Source organism: Leuciscus leuciscus (assembly GCF_965113295.1).
Source record: "Leuciscus leuciscus genome assembly, contig: SUPER_11_unloc_13, whole genome shotgun sequence".
Lineage (NCBI taxonomy): Eukaryota > Metazoa > Chordata > Actinopteri > Cypriniformes > Leuciscidae > Leuciscus > Leuciscus leuciscus.
Genome location: NW_028118534.1, coordinates 139,206 through 160,594, shown reverse-complemented (window position 1 = coordinate 160,594; position 21,389 = coordinate 139,206). Strand labels below are relative to the sequence as shown.

General features: G+C 36.9%; 1 protein-coding gene and 1 long non-coding RNA gene across 2 annotated transcripts; both read right to left on the bottom strand.

Annotated features, from left to right (window-relative positions):
* Positions 1-3,276: 3,276 nt before the first annotated feature.
* On the bottom strand, positions 3,277-10,940 carry LOC309510089 (NLR family CARD domain-containing protein 3-like). Its single transcript, XM_082191181.1, has 6 exons — positions 10,788-10,940; positions 10,492-10,579; positions 10,189-10,302; positions 9,068-9,175; positions 7,090-8,886; positions 3,277-5,272 (listed from the first exon to the last, which is right to left on the bottom strand). The coding sequence occupies exons 2-6, from the start codon at positions 10,539-10,541 to the stop codon at positions 5,095-5,097; spliced, it is 2,247 nt and encodes a 748-aa protein (XP_082047307.1). The 5' UTR covers positions 10,542-10,579; positions 10,788-10,940; the 3' UTR covers positions 3,277-5,094.
* Positions 10,941-12,450: 1,510 nt separating this feature from the next.
* LOC309510092 lies at positions 12,451-17,303 on the bottom strand. The gene is made up of 3 exons (XR_014210198.1): positions 16,924-17,303; positions 16,506-16,646; positions 12,451-12,720 (listed from the first exon to the last, which is right to left on the bottom strand). It is a non-coding gene; the product is annotated as an uncharacterized lncRNA (long non-coding RNA).
* Between the last annotated feature and the right edge of the window lie 4,086 nt (positions 17,304-21,389).

The following is a 21,389-nucleotide window of genomic DNA, read 5'->3' as shown; positions in this document are numbered from 1 at the left end:
AACACGCCGGGAAGCAAGAACAAGATCTGCTGTATGTCATCCATTGTTGTTTATTTTGCTTTCTTCACGCGAAAATGACATCGTTCCAGTCTCACACAAAGCCCGCCCTTTTACCCATATATGGATTGGCCAGAAGGTGGGCGGGGTTAGGATTTCCCGAGATTTTCCAAGATGGCGCCGCCCATACCCCCCATAAACGGCTCCAAACCCGTTCTTCAGAAAGTCTATGGGTGACGTCACAGACGCTTTGTCCATATTTTTTACAGTCTATGGTTTATTCGAGCAAAAAAGTGTTAATTTGAGCAATTCCGTCAAAGAAGCAACACAAAGCCTGTAAAGCATTGAAATAAATATCAGTAAATATTGGAAACTTAAATAATATAAAGTTAAATCTATTAAAAAAACAAAAAACTTTCGTTTAATAGCCTACTTCCACACAAAGACGCGTGATTCCACATGAAGCCTACAGTTCTGCGCTTTGAGAGGGATGTGGGACACGAGGAGGAAAGAGTCAGAGACCATCAATCTATTTTCTGATATCTTCATGTTTTCTAGGCTACTTGTTGTATAAGGTATGAAAAGCGAATTTAATCTTCCACAACCCAGCGGGCACCTTGACGTCAATTTAACATCAATATGACATCAACATTGATGTCAAAATGACGTCACGAAATAGGTCAAAAATGAAAGTCATATTGATGTCAAAGTGTCGATGTCAATTTGATGTCAAGATTTTGACCTCTGCTGATGTCATTTTGCCAAACAAAAAGGTGAAATGCATGGCCGTACACTTATTACACGCTTCACTTAAAACTAACCAGATTTACTTTATTTAATTTCCGGTTTAATGAAATCATATTTTGCATTTTAAAGTCACCATGATGGTGGTTAGCGTTTGCTTTAGTTGGGCTCTTGACCCTTGACTTTTTAAAGGTCCCCTATTATGCCCCTTTTGACAAGATGTAAAATAAGTCTCTGATGTCCCCAGAGTGTGTATGTGAAGTTTTAGCTCAAAATACCCAACAGATCATTTTTTACAGCATGTTTAAATTGTCATTTTTTGGGGCTCAGAAAAACACGCTGTTTTAGTGTGTGCCCTTTAAATGCAAATAAGCTGCTGCTGCACAACACAGGGGGCGGAGCTTCATGAGCTCGCGCTCAGTCTCAGGACAATTTCATCTCACGGAATGATGATAATAATATCAGAAACTCTCAGTAACGGTGTTCATTTCGACCCGGAGTCGGACAATAATGCCTACAGAGTCAGAGTGCTGTATAGAGATGGAACAGGTATTACGGTTATAACGTATTTGTCATCTGCTTGTATGTATCCACTATTAATAGCCTACAAGTCTGCTGTTTCGGACCAGGTCCGAATGATGATCAAACATATACTGATGAGTTTAATAAAGTTTCACGAGTTCACATCTACATATAATTAGTACAATAAGTTTATGCGTATTTGGCGTGCTGTCCGGGGGGAGGGCTCCGAGCTCGGAGTTAGGCCCGAACCCAGAGTACTCCCCCCAGTCGGTAAGTGTAGATGGAACTGGAAGTGAGGAGATGGGGTGGAGGAGGGATGCTGACAAACTTTCAATGAACAGAGATAGGTCTGCTGTGAATTTATACTCTGTCATTGAGTTGATTACTGATTAATCTCCAGCTGTGCATAATTTGGTTAATTATCTGAACTGTAAACACAGTAAGTTATAAGAAGTGCGCAAGTACATAAACAAATTTCAGTAGAGTTGAGGGAGCATTTTCTTTAAAAAACTAAATAATTCCACCTCGTCTTCAGCGGCTGCCTCAGATTTCGGGAGTAAATAGAGAGAGAGCTATGTGGATTAATACATCCAGCCACACAACACTTACAACGCTTGGGAGACATTCTCGTCAGTGCAGCAGCTGTGAACTCGATCAGGGCGGGTCTATGTTCAAACGGCAGTGTCTGTCAACACTCGTGGGCGGGGCCTGTGCTGTAGTGACGTCACTAAAACAGCATTCTGAAAACAGGTCGTTGGGAGACACTGCTGATGATTTATGGGGATTAATAAAAAAGGAGTGAGTGGATTTTTATCACTATTGGGTGGTTCTGTACACGCACTGCCAACACACATTTATGTCCAAACAGCATGCAAAAGTGAATGTTGCATAATATGGGACCTTTAATATAAAAATTTCTCTGGCTGCTATAATTGTGTGTTTATAAAGCACAATTGTTGTAGCAAAAAAAGCCATGAGAAAATGAGATCAGGTGATGTTGGCTGTTTATTGATGATGACGACGATATCATCATGTAATTGCCTGAATCCCTGATCTTATTCAATGTCTAATGCTATGATTATATAGGACTTGTGATTTTAAAACTATTTTATTCATAATCATTAATGGCAAAAGAAGTCATGTCTAGCAGTGTTGTTTATCAAATAATATACTTGGTTTTTAAAAACTAGTATTTAGTGCACAAAAACCTTTCATCTATGGCATTACTTAGACGCACACAGACATCAAGAAACAGCATATGAATCTCAACAATGGTGACATTCAAACAAAATATCCAGATAATCAGATCAACTCTGAGCATAAAACAAGCTATAAAAAATCCAGCTGCATAATTTGTTAAAGCCGCAATGCATGCTGGGAGATAAGGGTGAGTTTTGATTGGTGGTACCCAGCATGCACTGCAGCATGAAGCATTTCATTGACTGTCACCATTGTTGAGAGTCATACACTGATGGCTAAGTAATAATGTAGAGGAAAAAGTTTAATGCTTTAAATGCTTTTAAAATCCTTTACATTATTTGATAAACAACATTACTCTCATGCTGTAAAATTAAATGGCTTCTATTATAAAACAATATTAAAACCACAAGTCCAATATGATCAAAACATTAGACCCAGAATAAGATCAGGGATTCAGGCAATTACATGATGATATCGTCATCATCATCAATAAACAGCCAACATCACCTGATCTCATTTTCTCATGGCTTTTTTTGCTACAACAATTGTGCTTTATAAACACACAATTATAGCAGCCAGAGACATTATTATATTAAAAAGTCAAGGGTCAAGAGCCCAACTAAAGCAAACGCTAACCACCATCATGGTGTCTTTAAAATACAAAATATGATTTCTTTAAACCGGAAATTAAATAAAGTAAATCTGGTTCGTTTTAAGTGAAGCGTGTAATAAGTGTACGGCCATGCATTTCACCTTTTTGTTTGGCAAAATGACATCAGCAGAGGTTAAAATCTTGACATCAAATTGACATCGACGTCAATATGACTTTCATTTTTGACCTATTTGTGACCTAAATTGCGTTGCCAGAGAGAGCGAGACTAAAAATCACCCGCGCGTGTGAAACGCGCTTTACAAATAAACTTGACGCGCCTTGCATGTCTAATAACAAGCAAAAACTGTGTTAAAATGAATCTGACGTGCAAGTAAAAATGTAGGCTATCTGTCCAACAACGTTTTTCTACTTTACCACAGTAAAGAATCTGAATATAATAGGCCTAACTAAAAGCGAACCAAGGAAGAAACGTTTATAATCCCCTTAGAAAATCGAGACGTGACTGAAGATTTGAGGGGAAAAAACAAGAGATTACATGCAGGGATGAGTCACGATTTTGGAATATTCGATTAGTTTATTTAATTAATGAATTATAGAATATCGAATAGGTTGTGTAATTATTCTCTAAAATAAAATATCCATGTTTTTGGTGCTAATGCGGTGGTGACGCGTTCATATAATTACGTTCTGTAATAAGGTCCTGTGTCCTGAATGTTCAAGGACAAAGTTTTTGCACTTCCCTCCTAAGTTGCACTTCAGTAAATGTGTAGAAGATGTTCACAGATTTAATGTGACATTTGAAGTGAGTTGAGCAGTCTTATTATCCAAATTTTTTGTAATGCCTTTGAATAATATGGGGGACATGAATCGCAATATATCGCAGAATCGAATCGCAATACTTGCTGTATCGCAATATGTTAAGAATCACAATAATATCGAATCGTGGCCCAAATATCACAATACTATCGGATTGTCAAATTTTTGCCAATTCCCACCTCTAGAACCAATGAAATGTGATTTTCAAACTCATACTGATTTAAACAAAATGATTTTACCCACACTGACTGACACATCCGAAGCGTGCCTCAAAGACGCCTCAGACAGCGCGTGATCCCGATATACTCTTATACCTACACAGAATTACAGTGTTTCAAAATATCTGTCTTGGCGAGTATTCAAGCAAACATAATCTGCTATGTGTTAAGTGAACATTTGGTTAACTGTTGGGGAAAAACATCTGATGTGTAACATTATATTAGACCCATGCAGTACAGTAGGTCTGAATATATAGTCTTTTTCATTAATGTTAATCAAACAATTGTGGTACCATGGGGGAAAATAAAAAAATTGGTGTTATTACCCGAGATTTTAAGGTATGGTTGGTAGATGATTTTGTTTTGGAACCTTCAGAAAACGTTTAACTCGATTTTTCTCAAAATTGACTTTGACAATTAAAGTCAAACAGGTGTAGCTCAGTCATGAACATTTGCTCATTGCGACTCATTTTGCCAGAACGGGTCACGTATGTCAGCAGACGCATATGTAAAATCAAAACTGCCTAATGTTACTTGATGAAATGTCGACGCAGGACGAGGTATAGGACTGTGAAGCTTTGGGGGTGTTGTTGGACTTGAACTTCTGAATCCGATCCAGACGTAGTCTGAATATCTAATTTCTAAAAATTCTTAAATCAAGATACATAAGCAATTTTTCAGTATACAAGACTTAACATTTTAAGTTATTGTGCTAAATTTATCTTAAATTAAGAATACAAAAAAGAAAAGAAGACAAAAATACGGAGAAAGAAATGTATTTTCTGCGGGGTAGTCCTAAAATTGACATCAAAGCATTTAGTCCAGGGTTCCTCAAATCCGGTTTTGAAGTGCCGCTGTCCTGCAGAGTTTAGTAAGGTAAGTAACTCAGTAAGGCAGCAGCCCTCCAGTGCCAGATTTGTGGAACCCTGATTTAGTCTTACAGAAGACAATAACATGTCTGACTATGATATACCATAGAGGATCTTACCAGAGTTTCTCCAGTTTACAGTCAGGATCCTTCAGTACAACAGAGAGAAGCTTCACACCCGGATCTCGCAGTTTTCTATTATCCAGATCCAGTTCTCTCAGTTGTGAGGGGTTTGATATCAGAACTGAAGTCAGAGCAGCAGAATCTTTCTCTGTGACTCCACAATCACTCAAACTGTAGAGAGATGAAAATCATACTAGGTAAACACTATGAACTGAAAACAAAAAGCAATAGAAAATTGAGAAAAAATAGACAATTTGTAGATGGAGTAAAGAAAACACTGCACTTGGTCACCAATGGATGGCATTGTCTCAAAATTACTCAGGAACCTTGAGGTAATGGTGTCACAGATTACAATGGGAGAGAGAGTTAAGTGTGAATAAAAGACATATGGGACATGGTGTGGACTCAGGATAACAAACTCTCAGTGTGCAAAAGAACAAGATTCTGAACAGACACGACATATACAACATAAAATTAAACCAACTAACTCCACGCTTTGCTCTAAATGTAAGACCGCATTCTTGGGCTAGAATTTTTGGCCTCCCTTGCAGGTGAATAACCAATAAACATGCTATATGAATATTTTATTTTTTGTCCGTTGTTGCCAGGAAAACTACTTTATAAAACTGGATCAGTGATAAATCACTCTCTTTGTCTAGCATATAATTAAGAAAAATTATTCCCATGACAAGAATTTTACAACCATCAACTGATATCTCAACCATGATAGCCTTTTTTTTTAAATAACATTTGTGCTTTATTATGTCATATTATACATGCTTTATTATATATATTATGATGTCATATTTATAGATTTTGACCTTTGCTTTTTTAGTCCAGTCTTTGGCTCTATCCAGTTGATGTTGTTTACCTCTATTATAAGAGTTGGGCTTTGTTTGTCTGTTTAAAATGTAATACTTAAAATGTTAAAGGATTAGTTCACCCAAAAAGGAAAATGATGTCATTAATGACTCACCCTCATGTCGTTCCAAGCCCGTAAGACCTCCGTTCATCTTCGGAACACAGTTTAAGATATTTTAGATTTAGTCCGAGAGCTTTCTGTCCCTCCATTGAAAATGTATGTACGGTATACTGTCCATGTCCAGAAAGGTAATAAAAACATCATCAAAGTAGTCCATGGGGCATCAGTGGGTTAGTTAGAAGTTTTTGAAGCATCGAAAATACTTTTTGTGAAAAAAAAAAAAAAAAAAGACTTTATTCCACTATTAATTTCCTTCTCTCTGGGCCTCGAGTTAGTTCACGTAGTGTAACAGCGTAGCGCTTCTGTGTTATACGTCACACGTAAGCTCACTATTGGCCGACGCTGGTCATGTGTGTGGTCAAACTTCTAACTAACCCACTGATGTCAAATGGACTACTTTGATGATGTTTTTATTACCTTTCTGGACATGGACAGTATACCGTACATACATTTTCAATGGAGAGACAGAAAGCTCTCGGACTAAATCTAAAATATCTTAAACTGTTCCGAAGATGAACGGAGGTCTTACGGGCTTGGAATGACATGCGGGTGAGTCATTAATTACATAATTTTCATTTTTGGATGAACTAACCCTTTAATGAAAACCTCAACTAAGTAGTCAAGTTTCATTGTCAAATTTGCAACAATAAAGAATTAACTTTTAACGTGGATCAAATCCATATAAATGGTTTAAGTACTAATTCATTTGTAACATTAAACTTGTTTATTTTAAATGAATCCTCATGTTGAAGACATTGGCTGTCAGGTGCTTTAACACAAGTTTGAGTCAGCTTGTATTGTTTCCCAATCACATCTCCCCGTCATTATTCCCATCAATAAAATAGATAAATTCAAATTTTTACAAATCAGAAAAACAATAAAAACAAGTATGCTGCCATATTGCTCCTATTACTGATACAATAAATGTTCGTATGTTTCTTAGATTTATGATCTTTTGATTTTCTTTTGTTTTAACAGTAAAGTGATAGTTTTCACTGATACTTACTGAACTTTAATCACGGGCAGCAGCTTCTGAAGAACCTTCAGTTTTTCAGCTTTATTGTTTTCTCCAACAAATGTATTAATATCAAACTTCTCCAGACTCTTCTCTGATGTCAACAACACAAAAACTACAGCTGACCACTGAGATGAAGAGAGTCTGGCTTCACTTATTGTTCCAGATTTCAGATACTGTTGTATTTCCTCCACTAGTGACTGGTCACCCAGTTCATTCAGACAGTGGAACAGATTGATGGATTTCTCTGGAGAGTCAATGGTCCTGATCTTCTCCTTGATGTACTCAACTGTTTTCTCATTGCTGTCAGAACTTCTTCTTCTCAGTGTCATTAGTCCCTGAAGGAGAATCTGATGAGACTTCACTGACAAACCCAGAAGGAAGCGCAGGAAAAGGTCCAGATGTCCATTTTTACTCTGTAGAGCCTCATTCACGGCTCTCTCATGGAGCTCAGAAAATGAAACATGTTCTGGTAAATCGAGTTTAAACCAGTTCTTAAACATAGACAACAAACCTGGTTCAGAGACTGGGTCAAATACATTTCTGTTGTTGTTTGTGAAGCAGAGATGCACATATAGAGCTGCTAGATGTTCCTGAACACTCAGATGAACAAAGCAGAAGACTTTCGCCTGATACAGGCCTGACTCCTCTCTGAAGATCTGAGTGCACAATCCTGAGTACACTGATGCTTCTGTCACATCAATGCCACACTCTCTCAGGTCTTTCTCATAGAAGATCACATTGCCTTTCACAAGCTGCTGAAAAGCCACTTTCCCCAGTTTGAGGATCATGTCTTCATCTGTCAGGTTCTTCTTATAGTTCTTCTCATGTTTTATGTTGGACTGAAGGATCAGGAAGTGTGTGTACATTTGAGTGAGAGTCTTGGGAATCTCTCCACTCTCTGCTTCACTCAACATCTTCTCTAGAACAGTGGAGGAGATCCAGCAGAACACTGGGATGTGGCACATGATGTAGAGGCTCCTTGATGACTTCAGGTGTGAGATGATTGTATTGGCCAGACTCTGATCACTGATTCTCTTCCTGAAGTATTCCTCCTTCTGTGGCTCATTGAAGCCTCGTACCTCTGTCACTCGATGGACACACTCAGAGGGGACGAGATCGGCTGCTGCTGGTCTAGAGGTGATCCAGATCAGAGCAGAGGGAAGCAGATTCCCCGCAATGAGGTTCGTCAGCAGTACGTCCACTGATTTCTTTTTGTTTACATCTCGTAGAGTCTCATTCCTTTGAAAATGTAAGGGAAGACGACACTCATCCAGACCATCAAAGATGAACAACACTTTATATTTGTCACTGGATATTTCCATTTCTTTTGTTTCAGGAAAAAACACATGAAGAAGATCTGAAAGACTGAATGTTTCACCCTTCATCAGATTGATCTCTCTGAAAGGTAGTGGAAATATGAGCTGGACGTCCTGATTCTCTTTGCCTTCAGCCCAGTCTAGGATGAACTTCTGCACAGAGACTGTTTTTCCAATGCCAGCGACTCCCTTTGTCAGCACAGTTGTGATGGGTTTGTTTTGTCCAGGTAAAGGTTTAAAGATGTCATTGCATTTGATGGGTTTGTCCTCTGTTGCTGCTCTCCTGGATTGTGTCTCAATCTGTCTCACCTCATGTTCATTACAGATCTCTCCACTGTCACCCTCTGTGATGTAGAGCTCTGTGTAGATCTCATTCAGGAGTGTTGGGTTTCCCTGCTTTGCTGTTCCCTCATTCAGACGCTTAAACTTCTTCATCAGATTTGATCTAAATGTGTTGAGGACTTCATGGCTGCAAAATTCAAATTCCATGTTACATGTATTACATAAGTTAAATATAGAGATAAATATATAGAGTAAAATGTCTTATTTATTCTCTGTATCATGACCAAGAACATATCATAATATTTAGGAAATGTGTTCATTATTAATGTGTATTAATTTTGATCTCAATCTAAAATTCCACACTTTACCTGACACCAGCATCCCTGCTTTCATTAAAGTCCTGTAGTTGATTCATAGATTGGTCATTCTTCTTACAGGCGGGTTTTGTTACTGCTGATCTTTGTGGTGGGATTGAACTGAAACATCATGAAGAGAATCAAGAATCAGACACTGTGATATTGGTGGATTTATTTTACATCACCTGAATAATTCTAACAGTTTCAACTAATTCAAATGCACATTAATAAATCAACTCCTAAAGGGCACAACTGTAATAATACTAAAAACAAAAACTATAAGTTTGACAATATGTTGTATTAAATATTGTACATATTAAATTAAAATAATACATTGTTTATTGATTGCTTATAATTTAACTTCATGCCAGTTGTCAGAGATATTTTAATGGTGAGAATAAAAGTACCGGTAGCAAAATATAAAAAGAGAAATAAACAAAAAACTACAATTACAAAAGTTTTTTAACTAAATCGGCCTCACTATTCTTTTCATAAGAATCAACAGAATAAAAACAGAGTCCTAAAATAGTTAAAACCATCGCATTTCCTTAAAATATGCTTTAAAGATAGTGGACTCTGTCATAAGAGGCATAAAGGAGGATCTTCAACTGATAACAAAACCTTGTGCCTATTTGGCAATATGTGCAGATGATATGGTCCCAGTGATTATCTGAGTAGAAACAATGTTTTCTACCAACAACATGATTTATTTCATTAAGTTTAATTTTATTACATTGATACCATTTGTTGGTAATTTTTGGAGGACTCATTTTGGAGGAGGTTATGATGGGTTTGAGGTCAGAATATATAGGGCATTATTTGAGCTCTGAATATAAGGCCTCCACAGCAGCACTGCTGCACATTACCTGGAGTTCCACAACGCCCAGGTACCAACAAAAATAACTACAGTCCATTTAAAATGTACACAAAAGCTGGGTGTTTAAAATAATATAAGCATCTCATTCAATAAAATGCTATATCTGAGTCCAAGCCAAAAAAATGAATTTTGTAGATATGTCTCTCTCGCATCAGGTGAAGACAACAATGTCTAGTATGAATATCATAAACGCAAAATACAAAAACACCATAATATAAAAATGCCAATCATGTATTAATAAAAATGTTATAGCTACCTGAGATCAGCCTGTGTATTGTCATTCTTAAAATCTATTAGCTGACCCATAGACCTGTCACTCCTCAAAGACACACAGCTGGGCGCTGGTTCTGATCTCTCCTGATGAACTGAACTATAACAGAACAACGAAACGTAAAAACAAAACGTTTTAATGGAAAGCACTTGAGGAGGGTTTAGACATTGTTTTCAAGAAATGTCCTTTAAAATAATGTATTAAAAAAAAATGAATGTCACATTATTTTCTTCAGGAGACATCTTTTTTATTATATAAAAGGTTAATTAATGTGTTTATTCATAGTACCTGCATCCTTTAGAAAAATCTTCATCTCTGGATGTTTGTCTGTCATCCATGATAAAGCGGAACAGTAACAGTCTGATCTCCACTGACTCTGGGTGGAAATGACAAACAAACACAAAACTAATGTAATTAAACATTGTTAAACATCTTTATAATTTATCTGACTAGATCGCGAGAGTTGGAGAAATAGATAGAGATATTTTGATAAATCATCATATACACGATACACAAAATAAACCTCGTTCATTTCCTTTCAGAGAAGATATTAATGTGGAAGTCACCTCGAGTGCACGACTAACCTTTATCAAAATGTATCTAAATAGCCAACCGATTCACAAACTCCTCCATCTGTTCCACCGAGTAGGCTAGCTACACATAAGAAAGGAATCGACTATTTTATTAAAATGGCGAAACATCAGCTTTCTTTTACTTTCGCTATTATCTGTGACGAAAGGGACACGTGATTAAACTTCTGAAGTCACTATAATGTTGGTTAGTAAGTAAGTGTTTTAATGGTTGCCCTTATTGGCAAATGACTTGAGTTTAATCACCAGTAAGGTTTACAGTTAATAACTCCAGTCAGTTTTGTGTGCTGATAAACTCAAAACAAACATATTTATTACACGGATTATTAATGCATTTGTAGGAGCCACAGCAGATTATTCATACCTGTGTTCGCCAGTAGAGGGCGGTGTGCGCTGTGTAGTGAAAGCGGGTGTGCGAGACAGGCGTGCAGATCAGGTCACCTGTCTATATCAGTCAGTAATAAAACATTTAAGCGTTCATTAGCCTATTATTCCACATCTCACTTAAATAGAATCTATCTAGCACTACTTTCTTCTTATTTAATAGGCAACTCTAAACCACTTCTACATTCATCCTCTTCTTCACATTCACTAAATAAACTTAACTATATAATGTTGCCTTTGGCTTGCTCAGTTGGGGATATTTTGGGGATATTTAATTTAATTTTATCAATCAATAAATTCCTCTTGAAACAAACTTTGTTGTATTATTTTAATTTAATACTGTGAAGCTGCTTTGATACAATCTGTATTGTGAAAAGCGCTATACAAATATACTTGACTTGACTATAGACCTCACAACATTGACCATGAGGAAGGATCCTTCTTGTTTAGCTCCAGTCTTCTTCTATACACAATTTTTTTTTGTGTGTGTATAGTTTCAAATAGGACCTACATGTTTACCCCAAACTCTGTTATCAATACTCTGTTTTCTATTTCTATAGGTTTCTCGAAGGAAAACATAATTCATTATCTCTAAGTATTCTAAACCTATCGTCTGTCCATGTATTTAACAAACCTATTCTCAAACACTCCATAACTCCATGAACTCACAGAGGATAGAGACCGAAAAGAACCAATAGTGTAAAATTAAGTATAATTTAATCATTATACTTTTTTATGTACAACTGATGCTTTATTACATACTTTCTTTTGAAATTGTCTTTAGCCAAAATAATTTTTTTGTTTGTTTGTTTAAAAAAGCATTGTGTGCCGTGTTTGGTTTCTTCCTATTTCTGATTACAACAATGGACAAAGTCACGTCAGATGCATGCATCTATATCCCACTCTTAACCCGAATTACTTGACTTTACTAGAAAATTGCACGGAAACCTGTTGTCTTAAACCATTTAAGTTTTTACACAAGGTGAAACTAGAGATCAAGCATAACACATTAAGTGGATGCAGTAGACAAATCAAGTTTACATTAGTAGTCTTTACTTAAAATCATTAGTTCACATATTTATTTTTATTTGGAGTGTATGCTGTATAAAATAACTATTTTATGTTACACAAATGTTATATTTATGTAATGTCTTATACTATTTTGAGATTTATTGTAATAAATGCATTCTGTCACATAAATTGGAAGGGAAGAAAATTAAACCATTCATTTCAATGTTCCAATGTTTTTTTTTATTAATTGTTGACGACAAAAACAAAACAAAACAACAGGAAACACTTCAATGTAATAAACTTGTCAACCAAAAGATAAGTAAAAATAAGAATTGAAACTGCTTGCAAGTCCAATCAGAATGCACATAGCTTTTAGCACGGTTTCAATGTTGTCCATCATAACTTCTTCCTCAATGATGATGTTCAATGACGCTTGATTGAGACGGAGAGAAGACGAGAGCACAACACCTTCATGCTCAATGAGGAGGATTCTAATGTCCAGATGGCAGAATGAGTCATCGTCATTAGAGTCCTAACATAAGAACACAATCATGACATTTCTCATTAAATAACCATCAATAATGTTAAGCAATAGAGTCTAGTCATGAGACAATCAAACACATGAGGGAATGTGTGAACTGGTTATGACTGCTGGAGTATATTAAAGAGATAGTCTACCCAAAAATAACAATTCCGTCATCACAATGATCGTGGGCCCAAAGCCATTACATATTTAAAACAGTAATATCCTATACTAAACCTAAACTAATCTTGACAAACTATATATCATTTGAAAGTTTACAATCTCTAGTTTTCATATTTGGTTACTGATTTTCAAAATAAATTACAGAGGAGCCGTAATTTATCAATTTGCAACAAGAATATTTTCATATTCCTAAGGTGTGTTCAGACCTTTATTTTGAAATAGCAATGAATATGAAAAATCATGAAAGAATGGTAGAAACTTCCCATATTACTTCTGAATAGAATGTCTACTTCATAAATTGTATTAAAATTGTGGAAATAATGGTTCAGATCACTCAAACCACATATGGAAATGGCGGCGCCCTTATATGGGCAGAAATGGAGTCAGGTTGTCACCTAGTAAAAAAATGTGGTACTGCGCCCAAACAAAATCTTACTGAAAGCTCATTTTTTGAGATATCAACCTAAATTTTGAAAAACAACTTGTTCAGATTTTTGACATTTTTTTGCAGTTTTAGAGTCGCCCAGGTTTTAAAAAAATATATTTTATATAAAATATGAATAATAAAATGTTTTACATTGTACATTTCCATAAACTCAAACTTCTATAACTTTTTTTCTGTTTCATTTTCTTAATTTATTTAACTTCTACAAAAATCTGCCAAATGTCTTCTTTAAAACAAGACCAATTGTACGTCTATACTCCAAAGCATTCTTTAATCACAACCATTTAAGTTCAAAATGTGAATTTTCGTTAACAGTTAACAGGTTAAAGCACATCATTTATGGTAAACACAGAAGCTTGTGCATGCATCACACACCAGAACAAACCCCATTGGTTCTCATTCCTCACGCATGTTTTCTGTGTTTACCATACGTGATGTGCTCTATGAATGTGTGTCGTTTTTTTTCTTTAGATATAGAAGTAAATCTGTTCATCATATAAAGTGATTTGGATTAAACAGCTCGATTCATTTTACGACGCCTTTAAGACCGTTTTGGATCTTTAAAGTTTTGGTTAAATTGACTTTCTCAATGGAGAGACAGAAACTTATCAGGTTCCATTATAAATGGAAAAAGGGATAGTTCACCTAAAAATGAACATTTGCTGTTAATTTACTTAAAAGTTTGTTAGATTATTACTATAAATGGAACAAATAAACATAAGAAACAAAATTATGAATTTTTACAAAAAACATATCAGTGACAAACTAGCATTCACTAAAAGCAACATGCTACTGTTAAAGGGATGGTTCGGAGTAAAATCAACCTAGGGTCCTTTGCACCATGACCTCGAGCCAAACACCCCCTGAGAAGGGGTCATGCTACTGCTAACCCGGACGTCGACGTCACTTCAGTGGTTTGGGAAAAGCACGTAAAAGTCCTGGCAGAAAGCAATGCATAAGGATGCCTTAAACCACTTAAGTTTTTACACAAGGGGAAACTAAAGAGATCAAGCATAACACATTAAGTGGATGCAGTAGACAAATCAAGTTTACATTAGTAGTCTTTACTTAAAATCATTAGTTCACATATTTATTTTTATTTGGAGTGTATGCTGTATAAGTTTATAACTACTGTATAAGTTTGGTACAATTCTGAGCATTATTAGTGGGGTAATTTACGAGATACATCATAGGATCCATTAGCGCTTGCACTACGCCATCCGGCTGATTTCTCTAAATAAGCTCTAACTTTAATAATATTCAACCAAGGGAAAAAAAGCTTCTGGGGGGTGTTTGGCTCGAGGTCATGGTGTAAAGGACCCTAGGTTGATTTTACTCCGAACCATCCCTTTAACCGCCTGAAACACTTCTTTGTTGGTAAACCAGCTAATGGTGCATATCCTGACACCAACTGGAATGGAGTGTGAGGCGTTAATATCAAGGGAAAATGTAAAAAAATAAAATAAATTACCTATATTTTATTATTTTGTATAATCATGTAACTGTTATATTCAGGAAATTAATAAGAGCTTTATGACCTTTATAAGAACTATTTAGCACATTCTCTAATGTCAGAGAGCCAGAAACACTAACGAAATGCTAACGTTATAGCTAAACTGTGAACATACAGAAACACACTTGCTAAAGTTATCGTAACTGTGAACTGACAGAAACACCTATTTAAATATTAACATTACAGTTAAAGCTGCAGTCCATAGTTTTTCCTCTTGTTCGCCATCTCTGTTCGAAATCTGCAATTGCAGTTATTCGCAGAATGATCAACTTTACGTGGGTTTTGCCTCGGCACGGCACAGCGCTGATGAATCCAATGTTTTGAGGAGAATATACTGTCATTCGCAATCACAGATACTACTTTTTGGAAGTATGACCAACATAAGAAATTTCAGTTTCGGAAAATGTAATCTGAACAAGTAAGTAACATCCAGTTTTGTTCTGACCAACTAAGGGGAAAAAAGCATTGCAGTAAATCGCGCTGATAAAATCTAACGATCGCTTATCATATCACGTCAAACCGTGCAAATTATACCTTGTTCTCAAATTGTTAATGTTAACAACATCAGCATTGCGTGACTACATTTAATGCCCTTCCGATATTTATCCTTGTTTTCGCATGGGCCGGGTGCAGTCTCTTTTTTTCTGTAGCCACTCCGAAGTCCGAAGTCCATTTTACAGCGGGTGAATCTCCAGTTGTCGTTTGTCGTTTGAACCTTTCTGGATCCGCCGTCAAACTGATAAGTTTAATTATATCAAGTGCTGTGAGAAAAGGCTATAAATCTCCACCTCCAACATCCTCACACAATATAGCCTACTAGCCGAGACCCTTCTTCATGTGTACAGATGTGACGTAATGACGCAAAGACGTGCTTGAATTTCCCGCAGAAATCCACCAGTGCCACTGGGATTAAAAACATTATTACAAGCTTACCGTTTTGAATCGAGCTAAGGCAAGCGGTTTTGAACACTGGCTGGTTATGTACTTGCTCAAAAAATTAGTTTGGATAATTTTTAACCCCAAAAAGTTACGGACTGCAGCTTTAAACTGTGAACCGACATGGAAAATAACGTCGACTGGTGTTATGAGATTTTTATTTCTGAAATGTTCTGTTTCAGTGGGCAGAGCTCATATTAATATTCATGAGTTTCCCGGACATGTACTAGTGCTGTTCAATACAGGTTTTTTGGAGTAGACTCCGACTACAGTTAAAACCACATACACTCCCTCATTCATTAATATAACATCAGTTAAACTAAAGCTGGCACGGAGGAATGTATAATTACAAACTAAAGCCAATATGACTTTTATCTATTTTTAAAGTAAGCTACATGTAGGATAAATGTATGTGGCAAAGTTTCTGCGACAGCACTTTGACGAGGTGTAATACGTCAGTGTCCGCATTCCTCGCTTCATTTCTTTCACTCCTTGCTTATCTAACTTTCATAGGCACTCAACTGCCATGCACTATATAGGGATTAGAGAATCAGTAAACAAGTGATAGATTTCGGACACAGAAACAGAGTCAGTATGAGAGTAGATTCCTGTGCTGGAGTCGACCCCGACTCTGGGGCTGCGTCCCAATTCAAAGGCTGCATCCTTCGAAGGCTTCATATCATTAGATATTTGAGTAAGCTGAAACCCAGTACTTGCGTTTAAAAGTGTAATTCGTGAAGGATCCATTGCTGCTTCCCAATTCAGAGGCTGCATCCGACTGAGTCACCGTGGCACGACGAAGGCTGATCCAATTCTAAGCCTCCTTCACATGCAGCCTCCAAAAGTGTCCTTCGTTTCCTGTGAAATGAAGAATACAACAGATGGATCATTCGCTGCCTTGCCTCGTTGTGGAACTGTTGTATTTTATTTTCTGTAACAAAGATTCATATGTATGCATTGACATTAACTAATAGGGTCTTATTCTAAAGTGTGACCAATATTTGAAATGTACCAATGAATGTACAGTACAAAAAGTTCAGAAACGTACATCCACTTGGTACACTTACAAGAGTAGGAAGATGAAGACAGATCAATTAGGGAATAATAAGGTAACATGATGCATGATGTTGTGTACCTCCACAGCTCAATAGCTGGATTTGGCCAGTCCGTCGGGCCTGAGAGTCGCCTTGAGGTAAGAAATCTCAACTTGAGCTCCCAAGCTGAGCTCAACCAGAGCCTGACAATAAACCTACATTAATATTAACCATACAAACTACAAATTAATAAAACTAGAAAAATAAAACTGTGAAAAGACTGTTAATAATGTTTTATTTAATATTTTTTATAAGGGTGGCCCGATTATGATTTTCTATTGCGGATTCCAATTTTTTTTCAAGCAAATTGGCCAATTCCAATAGCTGACCTTTTTTCCTTTAAGCAAATGTATTTGTTGTTTATTTGCTCTATAACATCTGTCTCCAGCCATTTGAAATGTAATCATGATGCAAACAAAGAGGCTACACACATGTAGCATGATAATTATTTTTTTAAATTTAAATTAAATTGTATAATTTCAAGATTTAAAGCAAAAACAAAATGGTCTGACTTTTGTTTTGTGAAATTATGCTAGAAGACACCTGCACAAAACAAAAACAGCAGACGGACTGAATGAAAACGCAAATTCACTTTCTGTCAGTAGGTGGCGCTTGGAAAAAAATGTCTAGGCTATATATAGCTATGCCACTTTATTATTTATTGTGCATTTCCCCTTTAAGAGCCACTATCCAAATTTACATAAGGCTGATTTCAGAAAACATTGGTTCCACACGTTTTGTTGGCTTTTTGGTGAGCTGTAATGGTTTGTTTTAGTTGTATGCAGTTGATATGGAGACGTAATTGGACGATTTAATTGAATTGAATGTTTATTGAACGTTTGTTTTGTTTTTCAAATGCACTTTTTGTAGTAAAAATATACTTTTTATAGTGAATCATAACTCGTCAGCGGCAGGTGCAAACAGCGCAGCTGCCTGAGAAAATCCCTGGCAGCTGGAGATGCCACTGGAAGTGCCAATGCCACATTTTGCGCCAGACAGAGCCCGTCTACGGAGAACCTGCCATCCTGGCCACTCCCTATTAAGTCCTATTGTACCGAATTTTGGTTGTAGTTCCACCAGAGTTCCACTGGGGGCGATTGCCCATGAGTGCAAAATGAATGGGAGTCTATGGAGCTAGATGGCTAAATTTGTCTCTTTCACCCGATTGCTGTTGAGAAATCTCAGATTTGATTGTTTTGCAAGTTCAACATGGGTTATAGGTCGAAAGTTGAATGAACGAGTACTTATGTCCTTTCGATTTCTTACAGGTTGAGTTGTTGTTGCCCATAACACGCTAGCATTCTGCTAATGAACGTTGATTGGTCAGTGAAGGACTGATTACGACCAGAGATACCGCTTGATGGCATCGTGGCATCCGAAGCGGGACCAGAATCAAACACAACAAAAACTCTTCTAGCACGTGTATAAACCTGTGTCAGCTGTGTTGTGTGTTTACCTGTGTCAGCTGTGTTGTGTGTTTACCTGTGTCAGCTGTGTTGTGTGTTTACCTGTGTCAGCTGTGTTGTGTGTTTACCTGTGACAGCTGTGTTGTGTGTTTACCTGTGTCAGCTGTGTTGTGTGTTTACCTGTGTCAGCTGTGTTGTGTGTTTACCTGTGTCAGCTGTGTTGTGTGTTTACCTGTGTCAGCTGTGTTGTGTGTTTACCTGTGTCAGCTGTGTTGTGTGTTTACCTGTGTCAGCTGTGTTGTGTGTTTACCTGTGTCAGCTGTGTTGTGTGTTTACCTGTGTCAGCTGTGTTGTGTGTTTACCTGTGTCAGCTGTGTTGTGTGTTTACCTGTGTCAGCTGTGTTGTGTGTTTACCTGTGTCAGCTGTGTTGTGTGTTTACCTGTGTCAGCTGTGTTGTGTGTTTACCTGTGACAGCTGTGTTGTGTGTTTACCTGTGTCAGCTGTGTTGTGTGTTTACCTGTGTCAGCTGTGTTGTGTTTACCTGTGTCAGCTGTGTTGTGTGTTTACCTGTGACAGCTGTGTTGTGTGTTTACCTGTGTCAGCTGTGTTGTGTGTTTACCTGTGTCAGCTGTGTTGTGTTTACCTGTGTCAGCTGTGTTGTGTTTACCTGTGTCAGCTGTGTTGTGTTTACCTGTGTCAGCTGTGTTGTGTTTACCTGTGTCAGCTGTGTTGTGTGTTTACCTGTGTCAGCTGTGTTGTGTTTACCTGTGTCAGCTGTGTTGTGTGTTTACCTGTGTCAGCTGTGTTGTGTTTACCTGTGTCAGCTGTGTTGTGTTTACCTGTGACAGCTGTGTTGTGTGTTTACCTGTGACAGCTGTGTTGTGTGTTTACCTGTGTCAGCTGTGTTGTGTGTTTACCTGTGTCAGCTGTGTTGTGTGTTTACCTGTGACAGCTGTGTTGTGTGTTTACCTGTGTCAGCTGTGTTGTGTGTTTACCTGTGTCAGCTGTGTTGTGTGTTTACCTGTGACAGCTGTGTTGTGTTTACCTGTGTCAGCTGTGTTGTGTGTTTACCTGTGACAGCTGTGTTGTGTGTTTACCTGTGTCAGCTGTGTTGTGTTTACCTGTGTCAGCTGTGTTGTGTTTACCTGTGTCAGCTGTGTTGTGTTTACCTGTGTCAGCTGTGTTGTGTTTACCTGTGTCAGCTGTGTTGTGTGTTTACCTGTGTCAGCTGTGTTGTGTTTACCTGTGTCAGCTGTGTTGTGTGTTTACCTGTGTCAGCTGTGTTGTGTTTACCTGTGTCAGCTGTGTTGTGTTTACCTGTGACAGCTGTGTTGTGTGTTTACCTGTGTCAGCTGTGTTGTGTGTTTACCTGTGACAGCTGTGTTGTGTGTTTACCTGTGTCAGCTGTGTTGTGTGTTTACCTGTGTCAGCTGTGTTGTGTGTTTACCTGTGACAGCTGTGTTGTGTGTTTACCTGTGTCAGCTGTGTTGTGTGTTTACCTGTGTCAGCTGTGTTGTCGATGCCTCGAGAGAAAAGAAAGTGCGAAAGCACCAAAGTGACTGAAGGATTGCCGTAAAGCAGTATCTCTGGTCGTACGATGTATGATGTCATTGACATTTTAAAATACTTTTTAAAGCAAATAAGTGACTCTAAAAAATCTAACACCCAGCAATGTGTAATTTCTTTGCATCTCCTTTCGAATACAACATTCAAATTACTAGACAAAAAATGATATCCTAAGAAAAGTGGATTTTGATGGCTATAGCTCCATAGACCTCCATTCATTCTGCACTCGTCCTGTGAGCGCCCTCATGTGGAACCAGAGTGGAACTGCAACCAGTTCAGAAGCCGGAAGTTTACTGAGAGTGGAACTTCTCCCCTTATTAGACATTCTCTGCGCCAGACCTGCTGGTTATAAAGCATGGTAAGGTACAAAGGAAAAGCACAACGAAATGAAATTAATGTATACGACTAGTTGAAGTTTTCTGTGCTTTATCCTAACATTACACGAAGTAAATGCCTGCATTAAGTCAGGGACCACAAAACATGCAAACGAATAAAAACATTATAAACTGACACTGTCATATTTACCTTTTTTGAAATAATCCATTACATCATTACACCTGCTGAAACACAAGCAGCATGAACTAAAAGCAAGCTCTTCTCGCTTGGAAAATTTGCTACTGTCACAATTTCTCTCCTCACACCTCTTTCATTTGGAATAATGGAAATATAACTGTTTCAAATAAATCTTTGTTTTTAACAAATTGGTTCAACAGAGGCATTAATCATCTTATAAAACTGTTTGACAGCTCTGGGAATCTCTTAACTTACGAACAATTCATGTCAACTTACAATTTTCCCGTACTGTTTAGGGAATTTAATTTAGTTAATAAAGCTATTCCTGTAACACTTCGTCAACTTATCAAATGTCATATTTGTTACAATTCCTTATCTGTGACAAACCCAAATTTAATTTTAGAAGGTGTTGAGTTAATTGAGAAAAAATGCAATAACAAGCATATTTGTAATATTTTCCAAAAACAAAACAAAATATCTCCTAGAGGGAAATTTTTCTGGAACTCTAAGATTGAAAATATTGATTGGAGAAGAGCTTGGTTAAATCCTTTCAAATACTGTATTAATAATACAATTAAAGAAATACACTTAAAAATTCTGCATACCATTTATCCTTCTAAATCTTTAATATCAAGATTCTCTGATATTGATGATATGTGTTGTTTTTGTAATAATGAGAAAGAGATACTGACTCACTTATTTTTTGACTGTAATGTCGTGAACAAGTTTTGGACTGATTTGGCAGAATTCATATTTAATCTGATGAATATTAATTACTGCTTTACCTTAAAGGATGTTACCTTGTATTATGGAAACAAAAGCAATAAGGATCTGGAATTTATTGTTAACCTTTTTATTTTATTAGCAAAATTTCACATACATAAACAAAAATTTCTTAATTCATCTCCTATGTTAAATTTGTTTTGCTCTGACTTTGATTTTTATATTTCTTCTATAAGACTGTTAAAAAAAAAAAGTCTGTGAAATATTTAAAATGCTATGATACACTCTTTAATACCCC